The 23,434-nt window shown below is 40.6% G+C and overlaps 3 protein-coding genes across 3 annotated transcripts in view; all 3 read right to left on the bottom strand.

Annotated features, from left to right (window-relative positions):
* Nucleotides 1-23,434, bottom strand: part of LOC145498176 (ankyrin repeat, SAM and basic leucine zipper domain-containing protein 1-like) — a 65,575-nt gene that overhangs the window by 35,455 nt on the left and 6,686 nt on the right. The gene's annotated exons all lie outside the window — the stretch shown is intronic.
* Nucleotides 2,302-6,359, bottom strand: LOC145498181 (protein Wnt-2b-like). Its single transcript, XM_081478080.1, has 4 exons — nt 5,875-6,359; nt 5,464-5,693; nt 4,837-5,102; nt 2,302-3,065 (listed from the first exon to the last, which is right to left on the bottom strand). The coding sequence occupies exons 1-4, from the start codon at nt 5,946-5,948 to the stop codon at nt 2,592-2,594; spliced, it is 1,044 nt and encodes a 347-aa protein (XP_081334206.1). The 5' UTR covers nt 5,949-6,359; the 3' UTR covers nt 2,302-2,591.
* On the bottom strand, nt 9,299-17,267 carry LOC145497121 (protein Wnt-2b-A-like). Its single transcript, XM_081476918.1, has 4 exons — nt 16,879-17,267; nt 16,496-16,725; nt 15,886-16,151; nt 9,299-11,235 (listed from the first exon to the last, which is right to left on the bottom strand). The coding sequence occupies exons 1-4, from the start codon at nt 16,950-16,952 to the stop codon at nt 10,570-10,572; spliced, it is 1,236 nt and encodes a 411-aa protein (XP_081333044.1). The 5' UTR covers nt 16,953-17,267; the 3' UTR covers nt 9,299-10,569.

The following is a 23,434-nucleotide window of genomic DNA, read 5'->3' as shown; positions in this document are numbered from 1 at the left end:
GAAGCCTAAAATAGACCGTTCTGTAAAAATACCGTGACATAGGCTTAGTATGCGAGTTGCAGGCTCCTAGTGATGGGCTCCTGACCAAAGTTGACTCAAGGTTACAAACATGAAGTGCTAAAAGCATATTGCAATGCACGTAGTGCATAATAGGGCGATTTCTGAAGAGTATTTTATTTGGCAAGTACAGGAAAGATGAACACTATGATATGGCAGAAGCCCATAATGGGCTTCTGGATATGGCTCAAACTGTCAGAGTCAAGGGCCTAAAACTAAGAAAATATCTTGAATTACCATTTGGCAACTAAGTGATAACAATCAAGTAGGAATTTTACTCAGAAAAGAACTCAATGCATAAAATCTGTAAAGAAAAAATTGCCAAGACTTTTTTGGCCGCGAATTTTGTGTACGTAGCTAATGCAATGTCTGTGAAGGATTCATACATTTCAAAAGACACAATCGGTAGGCATACATGACGTACTCAATGCTTAAGGGTTTGCAATGCATTATAGGGCGATTTCAAAGACGAGCAACCATTTGCAAGTTTTCCGATGTGAGGGAATCCTTTACAGCAAAGCAAAAGGATAGATTGCTTTCTTTTCTTATGTTGAATGTTATAGAAGCAAAGGTCTTTCACTATGTAGTTCTGGAAGGACATAATGTCTCAGAAAATAACCGTTATTGATCGTCAACACAGAGAAACGTAGTCGCCGTTATGGTAGCCTTTGAATGCAGACGTATTTTCGGCTGTCGACCAGAATTTTTGGCCGCCAAAGATAAAAATTTTAGCCGCAGTGGCGACCGAACCGGTCGCAATTTCGAGCCTTTTAACAATGTATCTAACCAAATTTTATGGATGGACAATAACTTGGTGTTGGTAAAATGTTTGGTCATCATGTCCGATCAGAATGGGAAATTGACCGGACATATTCAAAATTTGGTCGGACAATGTCCGATGACCGACTGTTATTTCCAGCCCTGATCATTAGTTATCATATTTATTATTCGAGCGTCGCATAAGATGGTTCTAGACTGATGGCAAACAGTAATTAAAAATTGAACATTTAACTAAAGAGTTCAAAAAGTTGGACTCCTATAAATGAATCGTTTAGATAGATACAAGTAAATTGCTGGTGTAAATACGCTTGGCTATAAAAGTGAGCTGCCCTAGCCCATATCATTCCTAGCGGTTGAAACTTACTCAGACACCCTCCAGCTGGCTAAATTAACAACACTGGCTGATAGGAGCAAGTACTTGCGTTTTAAGTATATGGATAACATGAAGCAGAGTGATCATCCTCTGTTTCACTTAGTATCAAAATTCGTTGTTATAATAATTGTCGTTACAACTTAAGAACAATCCCGTGGCAATTTTATTTGTTTAAAAACTTAATTAATTGTAGAACCAGGAGAAGTGAGGAATTGTTTATATTTAAATATTTCAATTAGTTAATCGTTAGTAGTATTAGATTAGTTAGATTTATTGAATATTATTTCTTGTAAGCCTAGCTCGTTAATTCAGTCTAAGACCCCCAGAGAATTTTAATAAACTACTAATACTGCTACTACCATATCGAATCAAAGGGTCAACGGCTGCCACAGCTCACCCAGCTAGTTTATACTAGATGTTTCATAGAACTGGTCAGCTAACAAAACCTGTAATGACTGTATGCGCAGTATTGAAAACAGCGAACGGATTATTCAACGAACGTCGCGTAGACATGTAACATTAAAAATTTATAATTTTGCATACATACCATGCCATAAAAAATACAGCCAATCAGAATACAGATAAGCCGTTGTATATTCGACGGTATTATATCCAACCTTCCCATCATGCGCCGCGCGTATATCGCATTGATTGCGTATTTTCTATGGCACAGGCGAGTGCTTATAGGCCAAGAAAATAAAAGTGACCGTGGGATATATCATGGTATAGCACTCGAAAGTGTTGCATAACTAGTATAAATATATTGAGCCAGACGAGGCGTGAATTGCGGAAACATTGTCCAGTTCCTTTTTCGCGTTTTGGATAAAGCAATTCGACAAACTACTTCGTAAGTAGTCCACGCAGAACTCGGACGACTCAGAAATAAATCTATGGCTAAAAACAGTTAGGCTATTGTTTTTAACTAGTGAAACTATTCCACCACCCAGACTTTTTAGGAGTTTCCTCTTTACAGGCGACTCCTGCATCTACATGACTCGAACCTCCCGCTAACTCTAGGAAATTTTCCTTTCCCTTCAGTTCATTTTCCATATAATTTTACCCTCGATAACTCGAACCATGTTTGTCAAAACATGACAACTCAAAACAATCAATCTGTAGTTCAAAACATTAAAACTATTTCTCGAAAAAGTGAATTTCCTGAACTCTGTAGCGGTAGCCCGACGTTATTCTCTGTGAAACCTGCAACGTTCGCAATGCCTGGACTTCTCCTGCTTTTTTGCTTTGCTTTGTTTTTCATTACGTTATATATTTGTTCTCAACTCCCGATAAGTCGAACCTTTTTCAATTCCTTCAAGGTCTGAGTTATCGGGAGTTGACCGTATTATCAACGTCCATTGTTAAGAGATGTTTCTTCCTCGGGCTAATTGCACACATGCCTGTCGACAGTTTTTCTGCAAATTTTGCACTTTACGAGACAACACCAGTGAAACTTGCAAGCGCACTGGTACTCTTCCTCGATTTGAATCGTATTAAACCCGCGCTCGCAGCACAGAAGCCTGCAGTTCCCGTTCCCTAAAGTGGTCGTTTCACAAACTCTTCCCGCGGTGCCCAGCGAGCCGGTGTTGGAATCACGAACGCAGTAATCCGGGGACACATCTAAGAACACGAGATCGTCACGTGGAGGTTTAATTGAAGACTTCCCTTTCGCCACCACGAGCTCACTAGAGTCACTGCTGCTGTGGTTAACAGTGACAAGGACGCCAGTGTGATATTTATCACGAAGATAACTGCCCACAGCACCAAACGGAGCCATTCCTTTCCAACATGTTTTATATTCGCATGAACCAGAGATGCCATGACACTTGCAGATCAAAACCATTTGACTTTTTACTGCCTGCAAGGATAAATTGCATGGTTCCCAACATTAATATTGTAGATAACAAATTACTCCTTAATTTTGGCGCGAAATTTCAGCGTTAAGTTATAATTTCACGTGTGAAATTACAAAATTGTCATAGCAACGTTTGGCGCGAAGTTTCTCGATACGGTAAACCATTAAAAAAACCGACAGTCCAGTGCAAGCGTAATTTGACACATGTGATATTAAAATTTCGGGAAATTATTAGGGTTTTGACAAAACGCGCGTGAAGTTATTATCTAATTTCACTGGCCACCATTTGATTACCCATAGATAACTAGTACTGACTATCTAAAAACTGTGTTCTGCACTGGAATGCGCAGGTAGGAAATATGGGACTACAGGAACTGTGCGTGGAACTGCGTCTTTCTAATGCAGGAAGTAAACAAACTACAGCGACCGCTAACAGCGCACTTCACCAAAGACACAAACAACAGTGCTTACAGAGTACTTCATTCTAACTTAACTTACAGGCAGCGTCCAAACTACGTCGGGAAAATTTGAAAACGTAGTTTTACTTCTACGGTTAGGCCTACCGTCCAGACTAATCCGTCACGAAAACGGAGCTTTTCGAAGACGCTCTTCAAACCGGAGGAATTTGAAACCGCGGCTTTTCGTTTTCGTGTGGACGGAAAACATTTTGAAAACGGAGCTTTTCGAAAACGATGGCGTAACGATAATTATGCGATTTCCCTGACTGAGTTTTCCTCAAACACAAATCCAAAATGACGCAGTAACTGTCGCGTTTTTGAATTCCTCTGTGTGTAATGTGGACGGAAACATTTGATGCGTTTTCAGAGTAAAACCTCCGTTTTAAATCTTCCGGCGAGTGTGGACGGGGCCACAACCAGGCAACTATGTGTTAACGTTTGACAACGGGTTTTTCCACTCTGAACTCTAAAAGGGGGAAACAGGCGTTTGAGAGGACTAACTGTCTAGACGACTGCGCTTGGGGAACGATTAGCTCGGAGCAACTCTCTTGCTGCGGGAGAGGAACTTGTCACGGGTTTCAAAGTACCGTCTGATCTGCTACAACTGGAAATCAGGACACGCAAAAAACTTGGACTTCACACGTTTATTCTTCGTAACTTCTCGATAATTCTTCGATGTACAAATCGTCGAGATGTAAATCGTATTATGGGGATAAGAGTACTCTATTTATACTAACGCAACACCGACACGATTCAAAATAAAGACGGCTAAATAGAGTCGGCTTAAAACCCGAAAGAGGCAAACTAATTACAACCTAGAAGACATGAATGGAGTCGGCTTCATTGAAACTGTCAACTAAATAAACTCAGTCCAAAAGATAAATGTGCCGACAAGATTTAACAAAATATATAAACGTAGGCTGTATATTCAGCGGAAAAAGCTGTTTAAAGATACATTGTTTTTCGGCTAAGGCCAAAAAGAAAATTGAAGCTAGGACAAAATAGCTTTTCTCACACTCTCTTACTGTACAAAACCGTAGTTTGAGCAGCGACCAACTCGACGCGAGAGTATTGAAACTTATTTACTTAAAACACAATATGGATTGTTTTATCGCAAGTCACTGTTTGTTTAAGTTCTGGACACAAAAGAATTCGAGAAATACCAGTAAATCAATGCTCTAACATGCGAAGCTGCTAGTTTACAAAACTGCAGAAAAACTTGACGTTTATATGAGTAGACAGACTTAGAAAAAACAAATAAGGCCCCGTGTAGCTGAAACTCTAAAACTAAATGAACCGTAAATAGTTTCACTCACTCTTCTTCCAGCCAAGTTGTTATGGAGATTCATTTTGGCGCGTGGGTCTCTTTCATGTTCGACAGAATCCACAAATAACTTGGCAAATCTCTGACCGAAGGCAATGTTGTCGCTACATCCTCCCCAGTCGAAGTTTTTCTGACTTCTTTCTTTGTGATTTGTGACGCAGGTACAATTCTTGAGTTCGTTTCGCCTACACGCCCGGGTCACTTCGTGTACGACTGCAGCAGAGGTCATTGAGTATACAAAGGAACTTTCCCGGCTCGCTGTCAATTGAAGTTTTAACACTGTAAACACTTAACTTATTATAACACTTGGCCAACACTCAAAATAAAGAGAATGGGCTTGTTATTGGGCATGGACAACGCCCTTCGTAATAAGAACGATTGTTTGATAGCAATTAACTATCGAAAACCAAGTGTTTGATTCAGTGAAACAGCCATTTTCGTTCACGGTGGTAAACGAAACTTCAGTTGAAACGTTTTTGTTTGACTTTTTGGGCAATATGATTTTCGTCGACATTTTACTGATGGAGTACTTGGAAGGGTTTCAAAAGCTTGTAGACATGCGTCTACAAGACAAAAACAATTAGATGAAGAGGAGTATGCTTTGAGAAATTTAGCCTACCTTTCTTCATTATTTTCCCGAACACGCTATCATCCCGCGGCACGGTGGAACAATTCCATCTCTGGTCTTTCATTTGTCGCTGACATTCCTCCACTCCAAGCCTTGCGCCTTTTCCAGTGGCAACCATAACATCAGGGTTCTCTCGACAAAGTTGTCGTTGGATGTTTACCAAACCAGGTACGTTATAACACATAATTCTGTCGCCTGCTGTGTGCACTTGAGACATAAACCTAATCAATTGATAAAAACATAGTTGGCAAAAATCTGTCTCTGATCCAGAAGTAAACTGCGCATTGCGATGGCTGACTCTTTTTCAACATTACCGCGCTAACTGATGCACAAGGTTTAAATCGAGTCATGTAGTTTTGGAATGAGCGATTCCAGAACGACGGAGAGCGAATTATAACTTACCACCAGTGAGAGGTCGATCGGACGAAACATAAAAGAAGAACGAGAGCGAAAAGCCAAAAAATAAAGTTCTGCATGTTGGGTGTATCTCGCAGTCGTAGCTTCTGTTCCTTGATTTAACCTCCAACTCGTGCGATTCAGAGTGATTTTAATTTGTAGCCTATTATATACATCTGTCGGCTGTGATGGTTAAATGAAATGTATACACTTTGATACTGAAAGTGGGGGTAACTCGATCGCTCAGGGGGGCGTAACGTACGTGGTCTGCTTGGATTCCACGTCAGAATTCATCTCTTGTCTCATGTCCAATCATCTTCAGAGCTTCACAAATGTTACTAAACAACTCTGCTCTGATCAATAGCTTAGGGAAAAATATTCCCACAAAATCACAAATTATCATAAAACATTTGGGACTCCAATCGTGTAATAATTCATATTACGTACTTGAAATAAACTGTGACGTTGATTAGGGCTCTTAGCTAGGCAGTCGGCTGTAAACACCGCTTTTCTGTTTTCGGAGTGAAAACTAAATTCTTTCAAACTTTACCAATTAAATCCGAGTCTATCTCAGTCCAAACCAATTCATGTGATCGACACCGCCTAAGCTTCTACAAATATATATTAAAATATAATATATCTCTTCGCCGCTATCACGGAGAATGAGTTGAGACTTCTGCACAGTAATCATCACTGTTCATTTTTTTTTTTTTGCCATTGTTTTCAATTTTTAGAAATGAATAACAACTAAAGAACTTTCCACATCATGCCGGAACTCTAACAAATACAATAAATTGTTTCCGATTTATATATATTCAAGTTTATTTACATCTTAAGTACTAACATTCCTGATCGTGTAATTGTATAAGAGGCTTAACCTCCTTTTTCGCAGAAAACTATCTATTTGGCAGAAACAAAAAGCACAGAAAAGGAACAATTCCTGTCAGATGTGATTTCGGTTTTATTATGCTCAACTTAAAAGTCGCCGGGGACCCGACGGTCGGCAGAAGGCGGGAGAGCCTTTTACGTTCAGAAATTTGGCTTAAACTGCGCAAATAGGCTTGTATACCGTGGACTCGTTGCACACGGTTATTTTTGTGCTTTAATTACTGAAAGATATCAGTAAAGACATATTTTCCCAGCCCAATTTGCTGTTTACGAACAGATGAAAGCCCTCTGCTGGTTGTCAATGCAACTGTCGGCAGTGGCGACACAGATACACATATGATTTTAACTTAATTGTCCGTCAAGTGCTTTCCGTTAGCAAATACTGTTCGCATGATTGCTTTTGTGAGTTATTTTTAAACAGGCGGAAAACAGTTTCCTTCTCGTTGTTTCTGCAAATGTTGATGTGTACGCCAAAAGAATTTGCACTCTTTCAAAGTACGTAAATGCCCTTTTTGCGTGACAATTGTAAGATGACGAAGCGCTTTTTTAGTAATTGAGGTGGCAGTTCACGTTATGCCTCAGAGCACCAAGCGATTTAAGTCCCATAAGTACCTCTTGTGTGCCCAAACAGATTGAAAGTTCTCAAAAGATCCACATAGCTAACACATGACGTTAGACTTAAGATCTTCCACTTGTACTGAACTTTGAAAGAGTCAAACTTATCAAGAGTTATCAGGAGTCCATTAGATTTATTTGTAGTGACCTTTAAGTTAATACCACTCTAAAAACGCACTTAATTACAAATTTATAACTGAGCTTTTGGAAAATTTGTTTGCGTGGGTGCCGTGTAGGGTATTAAGAAAACTCCGGCATGACGAGAGGAGTCTGGGGTACAGTCGGGAGGGAAGGTTTCACATTTGAGAGCTTAAGCAATGACGACGACGACCCAGAGGACAACAGCCAGCATAAAATGTTGACATATTTTACCTTCGAATTTCGCGAATGTCTAGATTTGTTTCGTGCGCCTATTTGTCTCAGAACTTGCTCAAGCTAAATATATAACGCCAGCGTTCAATTCCAGTTAAAAGTACGAAAACTTAGCCCCCGCCGTTCGCGTTCTCTGAAATACGCAGAACTTGGTCATTTCACGTTGTTGATGTGCAAAGGACGGCAAAGAAACGTAGAAAAATGTATAACGCACCCGCATAGCCATTGTTCTACACATTAAACCTTTTTCTTTGGTGGCGTTCTCATTGCCGTTGCCGCCATGGTTTGCTTAACATTTTAGATTTGTGTTTGAGAAAATCACATGATTATCGTGACGCCAAAGTCGTTTTCAGAAAGCTCTGTTTTCAAAATGTTTTCCGTTCACACGAAAACGCGTTTTCAGATTCTCCCGGTTTGAAGAGCGTTTTCGAAAAGCTCCGTATTCGTGACGTGTTAGTGTGGACGGTAGGTGTAACCGTAGAAATGCAGCGGCGTTTTCAAATTTCTCCTGCGTAGCGTGGACGGAGCCTAAAAGCCTAACAAAGCTGAAAGCCCGCGGAATCTCGCCAAGATCAAAGCGCGATACACCTCGACCGCGCTAAAAATTACAACCCGTTGTTTTCGCTGGCCAATAAACCGGTAACGCTAGCCTGATTACCGTACTTATGGGTCTGCCCTAGCGCACTTGTTTCCCTTCTCTATAAGTTTGGATGATGTTTAACATACACCTGAAAATTGGTCAAAAGTTTAACCAGTTAACTGTCTGTTGAGAAATGACGCTTTCAGACCTGAGATGCGCTACAATTTAATGTTAGCTTAGCCTGAGACGTCTGTTTATTGACACTAAATAAATAATATTAGTATAAATCTACCAGCGTTATATCACGAATGCTGTTCTCTGATTGACTACGCTACTCACTGTCTATTCTGTGATAGATAGTGAGAGGCGTAGCAGTGTGCCCTTGTTAACAAAACGACGGCCTCTTCTTCACGTTTTCGAGGTGTCTGTGAAGAGGAGTTAGAGTTTTGAACGGCTAGTAGATTTATACTAAAACAATTAGATTATTCGCTCTCGCTTTCTATGCGTAATAGTTGACTCGGGCTGCGCCCTCGTCAACTATCACGCGATAGAAATCTCGAGCTCATAATCTAATTGTTTATTAGTATAAATCTACAAGCGTTCTACCACGAATACCCTGTCTGCGAAGAGGATTTAGATAAAAAAAAAATAAAAAAAAAAACGTTTTCAACGACAAGTAGATTTATACTAAGACAATTAGATTATTGGCTTTCGATATCGACGCGTGACAGTTGACTCGGGCTGCATCCTCTTTAACCCACATGCAAAAGATATTCTGAGCTCATAATCTAAATGTTACATATCACAGCTGAAATGGCGGTAGCTAAATTTTGCGGTCCAGGTTCAACCTCCAGCCAGGGTCACTGCGTTGTGTTCTTGGTTAAGACACTTTACTCTCACAGTGCTTCTCTCCACCCAAGGGTATAGATGGGTACCAACAAATTGTACAACGACGCGTGGGCGGGGGGGGGGGGGGGTTGGGGTAGCCCTGCATCTCATCCTATGCAGAAGAAATACTCTCAAGGTGTTTGAGTCAGGATACGCTCGGGCACCTACGCAGACTCAACCTAACAAAATAAATAAACAATAGCCTTTAGTTGGCGCGAAAATATGCCCGAATATTTGTCCTCGGACATTACCTGTTCCGAGAAGCGAAAACTGTGAGCTTCGAGGAACAGATAATGTCCGCGGACAAAGATCCGAGCATATTTTTGCGCCAAATGGAGGCCATTGTGTTTATTACCCTTCAAATATTCTTCGCAACACGCGCGGTTTTGAAAATTGGAGAATATCCTCGACTACTCCCCAGTTTTAGCTGGGAAATATTATCGCGTGCGAGAGAAAATATTTGATGGATTATGGCTCCTGATTATAAGTGAAGTTATACGTCAGATTTCATGATGTGAATTTTATTTTGTTTTTCAAATCTAGATCGTTGAACGTTTGTCCTTGAAAACACATGTGCTTCGGCACAACTTACAAGCATTCCCTCGTCATTGCACCTGTCTTGGCACTAGCTGAATTTAAATATTTACATAAATACAATGTTTAAATGGATAAATATCAATCAATACGAAAAAAAATTGTCGTTGATCATCGAACGCTCAGAAAATTATATTAAAAACGAAATCGCTTTGAAACCGACCAGCCTAAATTTGATTCGCGAGCTTAACTGTTATTCCGCATATTAACCATTTACGAATTCCATGGTCCATATTTATTTATACAACTCCTTAGAAGTAAAGGAATGCGATACAATCCAATCTGGATCTTTTTGTATTTAAATATTGTCTATTTTTTTATGTCCACTGACTTCTCCCGCACTATCTAATACGGACTCGTTTTTTCAAATCTTAGCAATGTTCTTTAATGAAATGCCATCAAGTTTCTTTTATATGTAACCTCTACTTTTCCAGCTAGAACGGATCTCATCCTTCCGCGCAGTTCAAATCCCTTCCGTTTTTCGTTGTTTGTGTTTCCGAGTTTCCGTTTTCCTCTGTGTCAAAACTTAGTCCTTGTTCGAAACCGTTCATTTGAAAGTGTGTTCCGCCTACAGGGTCATTTTCCTGTAAATCAAGCTCACTTTCAAATGAAAGGTTTTGGCCGAGGACTCGTTTTCAAACAGAGGCACAAGGTAACTTGAAAATGGCTTATTCTTTGCTCATTGGCTAATAGCCGACAATGAAATGAAAGCCACTTCAAGTAATCTGCACCATTGGTCCTTTCTGTTAGCGTTGCAGTTCTTATCATAACATTTTGTTTCCTCCGTTACCGCCGTCGAGACTGTTGCTCGACGTGCCCGAAGCGCCTCTCTTCTTATTCTTATTCGACTTTCTTCTCTTGCTGTTTTTCTTGGAATTTTTAGGAGGTCTGTTTTGGTTGTTAACGCGATCTGCGTTAGCCGCGGAAACTTGAAGGGCCGAGTTGTACGGAGTGACATCATCCTCGGGTGATTTGCACATGTGTTTATCCACAGTTCTTCTGCAAGTTTTGCACTTCACGTAACAACACCAGTGAAACTTGCAAGAGCACTTATACTCCTCCTCGATTTGAATCGTGTTAAACCCGCGCCCGCAGCACAGAATCCCGCAGCTCCCGTGACCCGGAGAAGTCCTGTTACAAACCCTTCCCGTCGTGCCCAGCGAGCCGGTGTTGGAGTTGGGAACGCAGTAATCCGGGGACTCCTCTAAGAACACGAGATCGTCACGTGGAGGTTTTATTGGATACCTCTCAGCCATTACGAGCTCATTACCGCCCTGATCCACGGTGACGAGGACGCCATTGTGATATTTGTTGCGGAGGTAGATTCCCACCACATCAAAAGGAGCCATGACTTTCCAACAAGTCTTCACTTGACATGAGCCGGACACTCCATGACACTTACAGTCCAAACTCGTATGCATTTTTACAGCCTACAAGAATGAATTGCACAGTTTTTAACCTAAGCGACCCCATCAGACGGGCGCTTATCCTAGTCTCTGTAGCATAAAGCGACTAGGAATGTTTCTACTCCCCCCGGGATGGGATGCTAGTCCATCACAGGGTTACCCCAGCATTAAATTCACCAGTACCCATTTATACACCTAGGTAGGGAAAGGCACTATGAGAGTAAAGTGTCTTGCTCGAGAACACAACACAATGTCCCCGGCCAGGGCTCGAACCCGGACCGCTCGATCCGGAGTTGTGCGCACTAACCAAGAGGCCACCGCGCGCCCGCAAAACGAACCTTTAAAACCATTGCAGTACTAGTTTCGGCCTGGAACTTTCTATACTGCTGCTGTTTTCAGTCCTGGATCTAGAAGAGGGGCCGTATTGATGATGGGCCCCTTCATGATCAGTAAAAGGCCAGCAAAAAGGGGCCAGCTCGATTGGTGTTTCAGTTGAAGGATCAAAGGAAGTTTTCATTTCTCACAGTGCTAAAATTGAATGTTCTCCTAAATCGCTCTACGGTGCAACGAGAACAAAATAATATCTCCTGTGTTCTCGCTTATGGGACACGTCAATTACAGTAAAATCTCATGTATAAGAACCTAGGGTTTTTCAAGTTAGCCTCCATAGGTTCTTATATAAATGGTGTTTACCACGGTGAAATTGGGCTAGTTTCTCAATCGGGTTCTTAAAGCTTCTTGTTGTTGTTGTTAAAAAAACAGCCTGTGCTCATTGGTGTGACCTTTATATTGAATCATTCACAGTACAGTATTATGGTCTTATAACACTGCCAGTGTTCTGGCTTGTTTTTGTTACCTTTTTGTATCGCACCAGATGTACTGTATTATATTTGAAAAACTCTATATTTTGAGAGTAAGAAGGTCCCGTTTTGAGATTTTAGCCTAGAATGGTTCTTATGTGAAGGGGCGCTTAACTGGGAAATTTTAGCCTAACAGGTTCTCAAATTTTAGGTTCATACACGCGGATTTTCACTGTATTTAAAAAACTTCGAACTCTAGGTTTATTTGTTATCAGCCTATGGTTGGAGAGTGGCGAAGACCCGAGACAGTTTTTGAAAATCGATATGAACTGAAACAGAAAATTCAATTTCGTTTCAATAATTCGTGGATTTAATTGTCGTTAGATTACAATCAGTGCATTTTGAACTTTGTCAACACTAGTTATGGCACCAAACTGTAACAACAGTATTTGATGCGATACTATATCGCATTGTAGCACTATACATGTGTTCAACATTAGAACATTTCAAAGCCCGGTTCTCACTTTTTTTCCTTTTTTTAATAATTTATTTTATTACATTTATTGTCACTCACACTGCTTACAATACTTATAGAGATACTTAAACCAGTTGCAATACTTGTTATACGCCCGGCCCTCATTTGCGACATAAGCATAAACATAAGCATAAAAGAAGCTTATGCGCTAGTGGGGACGGCCGGACATACCATAAGCATAAGAATATCAAAACCTTGCATCAGCCTTCTTATGCTTTTGCCAATATCTCTATTGTGTCCAGTGGGGACATACTGATATAAGCATAAGCATGAGCATAAGCGAAAGACTTTCAGTCAATCAGCGAGCACTTAATGCTTTTGCCAACCATGTCCTCACTGAATATAAGTTTAAGAAGAGCGTTATGCTTATGTCGCAACTGTTCCCCCCCCCCCCCCCCCACTAGCGCATGGGCTTCATAACGGTGAGAGAAAAAAAGGAGAGAGGAGAGAGGCGCTGCCTTCCGTACTTTCTTTTTCTCGCCTATTTTCCCGGTTCTCTCCAACCAGCGGTACGCCTGAAACAGGTTAATTTGTTCTCTGACTTCTTTTCATAGCAGGGGGATAATTCCCCGTTTTCTTATAAGCACCGGTGCGGTTGTGGACGCGCGGTGACCTCATGGTTAGTGCGCTCGCCTCTGGATTGAGGGTCCAGTGTCGAGCTCTGACCGGGGACATTTTATTGTGTTCTTAGGCAAGAAATTTTACTCTCATAGTGCCTCTCCGGCTCCACCCAGGTCGGCGAGTTTAATGCTGGGAGTAACTCTGCGATGGACTAGCATCCCATCCAGGGTGGAGTAGAAATACTCCTAGTCGCTTCATGCTACAGAAACCGGGATAAGCTCCGGCCTGGTGGGGCACTTGAGTTTTATGACGACAACCTTACCTTACTAGTGCGACAAAGGTTTTTTTCTGCTGTCATTTCACAGCTGACGACAATACCCAACATTTTCGTATTTTATTTTACTCATAATTAGTGTATGTAACAGGACTACATGCTGTCAAACGTGGATCTAATTGGATGAAAAAAAAAAAATTCCGAGGACGGGCAAAATTTTGAAATCCAATTATTTTCAAATGTGGCCCTCTTGACTATTAATTATGTTGTGTACAGATTTATCTAGATTACTTGTAAAATTTGGACACTATCCAAAGTTAAAGGTTAATTTGGACAGTCTGCAAGATTAATTAAGAAATAATTGTGAGCGCCCTCGTATGGGAGTTTGGGCTGGTAATATAATTAGTCATTGAAAAGTCCATCGTAAGAGTGATTCCAAATTGGCGCGGACTCACACTGAGGCCTCTAATTTTCAGTTTATTGCTGTCTCGATAGCTCGCTCGGAAGGACATAAGGAGGAAAAATGTCTCCCTAAATATTCTCAATTAAAAATATTAAACTACTCATCCTCGTTCTGTAAGGCGGTGATAGCCAAATCGGCTGGAACCATCTATCATTCGCGAGTAGAAAACTTGGGTAAAGAACTTTTGCCTTTTATTACACTACAGTCTGTAATGCCCTGAGTTGCTATGGGATCACAAATGCCAGAAAAAATGACACGTGTAACTATAAATGTCAATCTGCTGTGTTGTTTCATGTTGCATTTCTTTAGTATCTCGTTTCCGAACTGGCAAAGATTAAATCTAAGACATTTTGAAACTCCGGAAGAAGGTGAAATACCTTGAGGAATGAGCTGGCTAAACAAATCAACAAACAAACAAACAAGCCTATAAAAATACATAGCAGCCTTTCATTTTGACAGTAAAAGACGTGATGGCATTTGAGATTCAATATCTGATTTGTTAAGGAAATTGCCTGAGGTCCTCTGCTCTTGAGAGATTTCTATTTTTGATAACGACAGGAAACTGACACAAAACCAGCTCTTGAAAACTCTGACCGCAAGAACATGCTAACACAGAACCACGCTACCTATCTCCGGGTTTTTATAAGTCGATACAAGAATCCCTCGCTAAAGATTGAGTGATTGATAGTATCGGCTCATATGAGCAAAGAATACCCGGGAGAATAGAAAGGAGCATTTTGGAGAAAGTTGTTAATAACTCTATATTTTAACCTACGTATGACCTTTTAATGTTGAAGCCATAATTTAGTTTCAAAAATAGCATGATGTTTCGTGATCGCTTTAAAATTCTAGTCTGTTCCCATGACATTTTTCCCATGATATTCGCCTGTTTTGACAATTTAACCGCAAGAAATGTTGGCATCAGTTTATCGCTTTTTAACTCGACTGTGTTGTTTTAAAACTTGGCAACTGTTTATCGAGTTGTCTGGAATGCATTAATTTTCGGACAAAGATGTTCCATTCACCTCGGTGATGGTTTTCAAACTTTTTAAAGTTCTGGGGCTAAAACATGAAACGGTCTGAAAAAATTCTTCTGTGTGCTTTCATTGGTTACCAAAGTGATATTGGAAAATGTTCCAATCTTGATTTTTACTGTGTCGATTTTCTGTTTCAGTAATTGGCGAACCGGACAAGGTTTAGTCAGTAACAAGGGACCAAGTATAGAATTTTTAGCTGCAGCAGACTTAAACAAGTTTTCGTGCTTAGAAACTCATTTATCGTCCGGCGCTTCTTTGTAGAGGAAATGTGTGTCCACGCTGAACTTACGAACTTGATTTCCTGTATTTATCGTTGTAAGAGCTCTTCACTTTCAATGTCTTATGAAGCGTAACTAAGACAGGTATGTATTCTTAAATACGATCTCTGAACGAAACAGGAAAAGTGTAAAAAGATTTGGCGCCACGCGGGTTACATAAATATAACCGGTCAAGCTAAATCAGCAATGTTTTCTGTTTTGATCTGCTGGATATAAACAAATTGAATTAAGGATTAACTCTTGTAAGCTGAGCTTAGGAGCAAGCAGAGCTTGACTGGAAATCGTGGCTGTTAATTCACAATGTAGAGTCAAGAAAATTCAAGGCTGGAAACTAAACTAAACTTTGATTAGCGTCAATATTCACAAACGGAAAATTTTGAAAGGTTATATCCTCTACGCTGTTATAGTAACATACACCGACGTTGTATCACGAGATAAGTTTTCAAAGCAAACATTTATCCCGGTCTTTTGTTCGACACAACACACATGGGAAATAAATGAATTTGAAGAATCCACTTTGAAATATAAGTGCAGGCTTTCAACAACACTTTGAAAACGAAAGTGACTACTTTACGATCTAGTTAACCCATGTTAAGCTTGGCCTAACAGTTAATGCATCAATAAGTGAACAGTTTTGTAAATTTTGTAACGGACAGCGAGGTAACTATGATATAATTTCCTGTCCTTAGCAAATTATTTTAAGCAAGAGATGAATGGGTAGCTCACCCTTCGTCCGACAAAGTTGTTGTGGAGGTTCATCTTTGCTCTGGCGTCTCGCTCTCGTTCCCGAGAATCCACAAATAACTTGGCAAATCTCAGACCGTAGGCAATGTTGTCGCTACATCCACCCCACTCGAAGCCTTTCCGACTTCTTCCTTTGCGATTCGTGTCGCAAGTGCAATCTCTAAGTTCGCCGCGACTACACGCGCGTGTCACTTCATGAACAACACCAGCTGAAGAAATGGCATACACGAACGCGCTCTCCCTGCTCGCTGTCAGAAGTCAAGATAAACAGAATAAAATTAAAACCCGCTGACTAAGGAAAAAGGTTTTGATCTTTTAATACAGTTTTTGTCCCTTGGTTTCTGTTTGATGTAACTGATCAACTTTACGAGTGCTTTGAGTAACTCTTGAAGTCATATCAGTCAAGATTAAGTATCTGAAGAACTGACACTCTCGCTCTTAAAACGCTTTTTTGGTGTGACTTTCACCGTCTGTAACGGGTTCCTCTACTTTTCTGATTCTACTGAATAATTGCTCATTTCCGTAGTTCTAAACTCCTAATAAACGCTTTATAAAAGAAATAGCTTTGATGAATTTTGGGATAATTTCTTACCTCTACGCATAACTTTTCCAAACACGCTCACATCTCGCGCCACAGTAGAACAATTCCATCTTTGGTCTTTAAACTGATGCTGACATTCCTCTACACCGAGCTTTGCACCTTTTCCGATGCTAACCATAACATCTGGGTTCTCTCGGCAGAGTTGCCGTTGGTAGTTAACCAGTCCGGCAATGTTATTACACATGATTTTAGCACCCAATGCGAACACTTGCGACATAAACCTAGTGACCATACAAACAAACAAATCAATTCTGTTTAGCACCCGCAAGTCACTGAGTTCAACATTAATTCAGTGAACTGTGAACAATTCCTAGAGAGGATATCAAGATATTCTCATAATCTTCTTAAAGTGGAGGTTGTTGGACATAGCTTACCACCAGTGAGATGTCGAATGGGTCGGAAATGTAAATAGAAGGAGACTGAAAAGCCAAACATTGCTGATCTGCATCTTAAATGTCGTCCAAGCCGTATTTTTGGCGCGCGCTATTATTAACAATCCCGTGTGTCTCCGTAGAGTTCAAGCTATTAAAACTGTCGTCTGCGTTGTATTAGCTATATATCATTGCTCAGTTCTTTGGTATGTGAGTTTGGGGGTATTAAAATTACTTCACAATAGCGCTTAAGATAGTACATAGCTCATAGCAGTTCTGATTGGTCCAGACGATAAAACTCAAGTCGAATTAAAGGGCGGCGCGCTTGAAGTGAAGAACAATCTCTTTATTGCTATTATTCATACAAGAGTATAAATTCACTGACGCACGAAGTATCAATATAGAAAATAACTCCCAGATTTTTTTTTCGTCCGTTCATCAGCGTACAACCCATCAGTCAGTGTATTGCATTAACTGGCGAAACAGCTCGATAAAACGACCTTAAGTATTCTAAGAAACGTTTGTAATTGATATTGAATGAGGTCTTTTTCATCACAGTAAAGCCACATAAGAACAATAGAGAGTTTTGATCAGTTTGTTTGTATATTTAAACCTTTTACCAGTATTTAGTGTCAACAGTAATGTTTCACTTGCGGGTCCCACAAGTTTACAATCTAATTTGCTTAGCGTTCTGCTATAAGGACCACCTTTTCATGCATCGGCGAGGTTGGACGCGATGACCTCGTTTAAATGAATTTATAACCAAGCTAAATGATTTCATTGATTTCCATTTATCGACACAGGTGGAGTTATTTAACATGCCGACGCTCCTTATCCCAAGTGAATTATTACTTGAAGAAAGCGGACGTCTTTGAGTAATTAGCGTTTCTTCATTGAATTGTATAAGGGTGTCATGCTCGCCTAATGATCGTGTTAAGGCTATTAGGGCGGCATTTAGAATAGACTAACTCAAAATTTAACGACTTTAAACAGGGAAACCTCTTGCTTTCTTCTTTTAAACTTCAAAGATCCAGATTTCTTCTCGTAAGCTAGACGTGTTTCATACGTGCGCGTTAAACGCTCCGCTCAGTCAGAGCTAGTGACGAGCTCTTTGTGTGCTTTGTCTCACTTATGATAATATGTCGGGGGTACAAAAACGTTTGTCCCGACGTAAACAATCTATTAACATTACTGACAACAAAAATGCTATTACAAACTCTGCGATTGCTAATACACACAATGTAAAAAAATCAGCGCGTCGGCTCGATCAGTGAGGCGTACTTCACAGTAACGGGTTAAACGGCCGACGAACATGTTCGTGCTAGAGGTCATCATTTCACTTAGCAAGCAGCACAATTGGTCTTTGAAAGCCGTAGGAAATAAAAGCATAAAGACCGGATGGTGTGCGACGAACAGCGAAATAATTAAAGAAGCGTTAGATAAAAGAGTGGGTTGTTGTCGGCCGCCGCCTTGATTATTAGCTCGTCAAATTTTATTATGCTCACGTCTTAACGAGTGTGTGGAAAGACTTGAAAAAAAATTATAATTATGAAGACGAACATCTTTTAAACACGGCTCAACTTCTTTTCGGTTGCTTTCTCAAGGGACGTCATCAGACGATTTTCAGCCAGTATTTTTATTATGAGGAATTTTTCATGAACTTGACTGAATTAAAGACTGGTTCAATTTGTTCAAAACCCGATTCGACGGCACTCACTTATTTCGCCACTTTCTTGATGAAGCTTTCCGGTAGCTTACATTTGTATTTACACTTCTTAAGAAGCTAATCGATTTTTAAAAGACAGCAATCATCTCTGTAATCATGTTAGTATGATACTTTCCACTTTCTAACAAGATTTGTTCCGTTTGGCGTGAGTAGATAGATTCGCGGTAATCTTGTGTAAGTGTGAATTTTGCACTTGAATTTAATCCGTCAGCTCATTTGCGGCAATTTGTTCGCGCGCAAACCTCCACATCAAATCGAAAACGCGTTTCGCACTATAATTATGCGACTGAACACTTGAATGGACGGAAATGTTGTAGTTTTTTTTCCCATCGCATTCAGTTTAACTGGTGGTGCAATTTTACGTTTTTCGTGCCCATATGATGTCACTTTTGCCCACTACTCTTATTTAAATTTCTCACTAAAGACCTCACAAGTAAAACCGGCGCAGCATTCATAGCATCACTATGATAGCATTGCGGAGGAAAAGACAATCAAAACAGGAAAGCTTCGGATTGCTCCGTAAACCCGCGGTTTTCCGCTATGTTCGAAAAGGCACGAATCACTGAATTGAAGATCACCAGTGTTTATACGAAAGCAGACGGTGCAAACAATTTCCCATTGCTTCAGATGTGATCCCGATAAGATTTACATGCAAATTACAATTTTACCACAATTGCTACTAATCTCGCAATCTGATTGGTTAATTTGCCGTTGTCGATAAGAGTCCAGACAACGCTGCTCGTGTGTCACGCTCTTGGTCACGCTCTGACAAAACACTCTCTTTGACGTTGATATTGTGGTAAAAAACAAATCGCATGTGGTTTAGCGTTGTCTGTACTCTTATCGACAACGATATGCGTCATCACAACGGTCAAAATTTGTTGTGTACTCACTCGGCTGCTCCTCATGAGTCCACAACATTTTGACCACTGTAATGACGCATATCGTTATCGATAAGAGTACAGACAACACTAAACCACATTCGATTTGTTAATGTGAAAATGAATGGAGGTGAGACTGAACTATTAACTGCCAGTCAAGATCGAACCATGGTCTTTACGGACAAGACGCCGTAGTTTGGAAGCAGTTTAGTCAAGGAAGAAGGTCGAAACAACGTAATTAACTGAAAACAAGGGAGACACTTTGATCCAGAAAGTGGAAAAAGGAAATAGCTAGATTCCTGTAGCCAGAACGTCGATCCGGAAAAAATGTTTTGTCAACTTGAGAACCGTATTTTTACTTTCTATGGGTGTAGACTGTTGTGAATGCCCTGTTGAACAAATTATCTTTCTAGACAGCACGCACAAGGAAACGTTTTGCAAATGAATGACTGGGGGCTTGCGTATAGAGACGTATGAAGTCCGTGCGTTTGATTCTCTCGCGTGTCTCTCGCGCGCGTGCCATCGCATGTAGGTCTCGAACAAGACGACAAAACGTAGGAAGCGTGCAGACTTGCAGCGGGATACAAGAAAGTACTAAAGAAAGCTATGCTTTCGGCCTTGTAGTTGAATGAATATAGTCACGGATTCAGTTTTTGACTCCAGTGATTCATTAGAGTGCGAACAGTCTCTCTTATGCTCGAAAATCCGCGGGGAAGAACGCAAAGAAGAAGTGAGCGGTCGTGAGCGTGCGAGCGTGATATGCGAAGCCCTCACTTACGTACTCACTTCTTTGCGTTCTTCCCCGCGGATTTTCGAGCAAGAGAGAGACTGCTCGTTGTCTTGTAATTCATCACTGAGCGTTGTTATCAGCAGTCTCTCTCTAACATTAATGTGGCTTCAATTTTTCCAGGTTTGCTCATTGCTGGCAGTTCATATTTCTTAACCGAGCTCTTGCAGTCTAGAGGCTATATTCCAAATAAAGCTTTATCGACGTAGCAACCTGCCGACTCTTTTGCTTTTCACAAACAGGACGTTGTTAGAAAATGTTTCAGTCTAGGTAGGGATCTGCAACAATGATTTCTTTTTATTTGTTCACTGAATTTACCCCGATCAAAAATATCATCTAGACACCAAAGTCATTATTCAGTTATTAATAGCTATTTAAGAGTACCCTGGATGCCTGAACTTCTGAAACTGCCGAGTGTCCTTGCTATTTCCACTGACGCAAAAAGAATGTAATTATTGAACACCTGCCCATTGATACGTAATTATGAGGTTTTGAAACTCAAATGTTCAAGTGGGAACCGCGCACCGTGCTCTCGAACCCCCACAGCGCAACTTCTCAATAAAATATACAGGTCTCTTTTAGTCAGGAATGTTAAGGGTTCTTGCAGTCATGAGTCAGCGCTGAAAGGTCAGTTTTCAAGAGACTAGGAACAGAGCTACATTTTGAGAAGGCGAAAATTTATTCCCGGCAGCACCAATACAACGGGTTGGTAATTGTGCGACTACGAGCCACCACGGGCTTTAAAGTAACAAATTTATATTTGCCTTTAACACGATAGATACATCCGTTTGAGCCAGGATTTTTTTAAGCATCTTAGTTCAAAATACGAATTGAAAACGGCCCGTTTTGCCTGTTTGAACAGCAGGGAACAGAGCCTTTTCCATGAAAAAGAAAATAATCTCGTCGGAAAAGGAGATAAGGCATCATTAGTATGCAAAAATTGATTTTAGCAATGAAGCCAAAATGTGCAGAGGAATGGAACAACCAGAGAAACGGGAGAGTACAGTTAGTGTGGCCCGATTGCCATGCCACTCTGCTAAAAGTACCTTTTCTTTGCTTTTTCTCCATTATGCGGCCTAGATCTCAAATAAAGAGAAAAATGAATTGCAATTTTCGCTTTATGGTCCTTAACTCCTCTTTTGTTCTCGTTTAACCAAATACTTAAGCTTAAGATATATTAGTCGCATTCCACTAGTTGTTGATTTTAAAAGATCCGAACGAGCAATATAAGATAGGTCGATCGATCACTGGGGTATCTTTGTGCGTGACTCTTGTGAGATAGCGGACGTGAGGGTTGGTAAAATGGGCGTTTGCCTTGAAGGGAAATCAAACCACAGGATGTCGATTACGATCAGATCCCACCGAGGTCGAAAAATGTTTGCTTCACTTCGCGTGATTTTATTTCCCAAACTAGTAGGGCGCGTGTCAAGAAGGAATTCGTACAATGTAGCCTAAAATGCCCGAGACCAGTTCGCGGTTTTTCACGGTATTTCTACTGAGGTTGCAAGCGTAGCACGAAATACGGCTAGTCTGGTGGCAAATAGTGCGGAATATTTTTCGGATTTCTGAGATATTAACAGTCTGAATACTCAAGGTATTTAAGACAAATGTAGCTATAACAAGGCTCTTTCTCAGTTTACGGAATACGTTGGTGTAAAGGAAGAGTTTATATTTGCGGGAAAATTTTCTTATTCTCATTTCTTTAGACGTCAAATGGTCTAAATGTCTTATGGGACATCCACAAGGTCACCCCATTTAATTCCTCCTGGCCCATTATAAGCCGTAAATCTTGCCCCAGTTCAAGGGTTTTTTTTAAAGCCTGATGCTCTACCGCTCCCTCCTTCATATGGACTTGGGACGGCCACTGTTTCAGTTGTCCATTTGAAACGGTAATCATCTGCAGCTTTCCTACAGATGAGCACTCGCACGTGCCCAATAGAACAACATCTTCTTTTCGTCAGGAACACTCTCATGTCTCCCTTTATCGTCTAACTTTCTGAAATCAGGCAGCAATCTATTGTCCACTCCCTCCTCTAATTAGATAATTAATTTAACAGTGAATTCAGGATCTAGGAGGATTGTATGAAATTTCAAGGAGCAGGGTCAGCCATGTTTGGGTAGAAAACCTTATGTTCATTAGAATAACGCTGTAAATATAATACTGTAAATTAGGAAGGAGTTTTCAGCGATAAAACATCCCAAAATGTACTGTCAAACACCATTTTTTTTTACAAAAATCTTTAGACTTGAAAATGTCCAGCATGCAGACACCCGATAGAACATTATATTTCGTGCAATGTCTAGTCTTTTCCTGAAACTGTCAGGCGTAACTTGAAGCACGCGAAGTTCTGCAACATTGAACTTTGTTGGTTTGTTCATTGCGTGCAATTACGTGACACGATTACGCTCTTTGCTCCCGCCTTTTCAACTTTTAACCCAGTAAGATGATTTTTATCAGTTCTCCTTTGAAAGCTTAAGTACTGAGCTGGGATTTCATTCTTTTTTGGTGGTTTACTAGTCGTCTGGAGCATTTTAGAACTTGCTTACAACGTTAGAAATCCTGCGCAAAATTCAGCGTATATTTATACTTAGTCACGTCCACTAAAACTGTTGCGCAACGTTGCAATTGCAAGGTGTTTCCGCATCACAAGATTTCTCTGAACGAGTAACTTGAATGAAGTCTGTTTAAGGCGGTGTCCACATTACGCGGGAGGAATTTGAAAACGCAACTTTCTTTCTTACGGTCCACACTTACCCGTCACGAAAACGGAGCTTTTCGAAAATGTTCTTCAAATTTGAAAACGCCGGCTTTGTGTTTTCGTGTGGACGGAGAACATTTTGAAAATCGAGCTTTTCGAACGGCGATGGTGTCACGATAATCGTGTGATTTCCCTGACCGAGTTTTCCTCAAACGCAAAAACAAAATGACCGGTGATTGTTGCGTTTTTGAATTCCTCCGGCGCAGTGTGGACGGAAAACGTCTGATACATTTTCAGAGTGAAACCTCCGTTTTCAAATTGCTCGGCGTAGGTTGGACGGGGCCTAACTCTTGCGTGATTTTGTTAGTTTCACTTAGATAAGAGCCGACAATTAGTTGTGTGTCTTTTGCCGGCTAAATTAATTACCTTTATGTAAAGTAAAAAGATGCCTTGAGTTTACGTAAGC

Source organism: Orbicella franksi, chromosome 9 (genome assembly GCF_964199315.1).
Source record: "Orbicella franksi chromosome 9, jaOrbFran1.1, whole genome shotgun sequence".
NCBI classification, from domain to species: Eukaryota; Metazoa; Cnidaria; class Anthozoa; order Scleractinia; family Merulinidae; genus Orbicella; species Orbicella franksi.
This window is presented reverse-complemented; position numbering and strand designations above follow the sequence as displayed.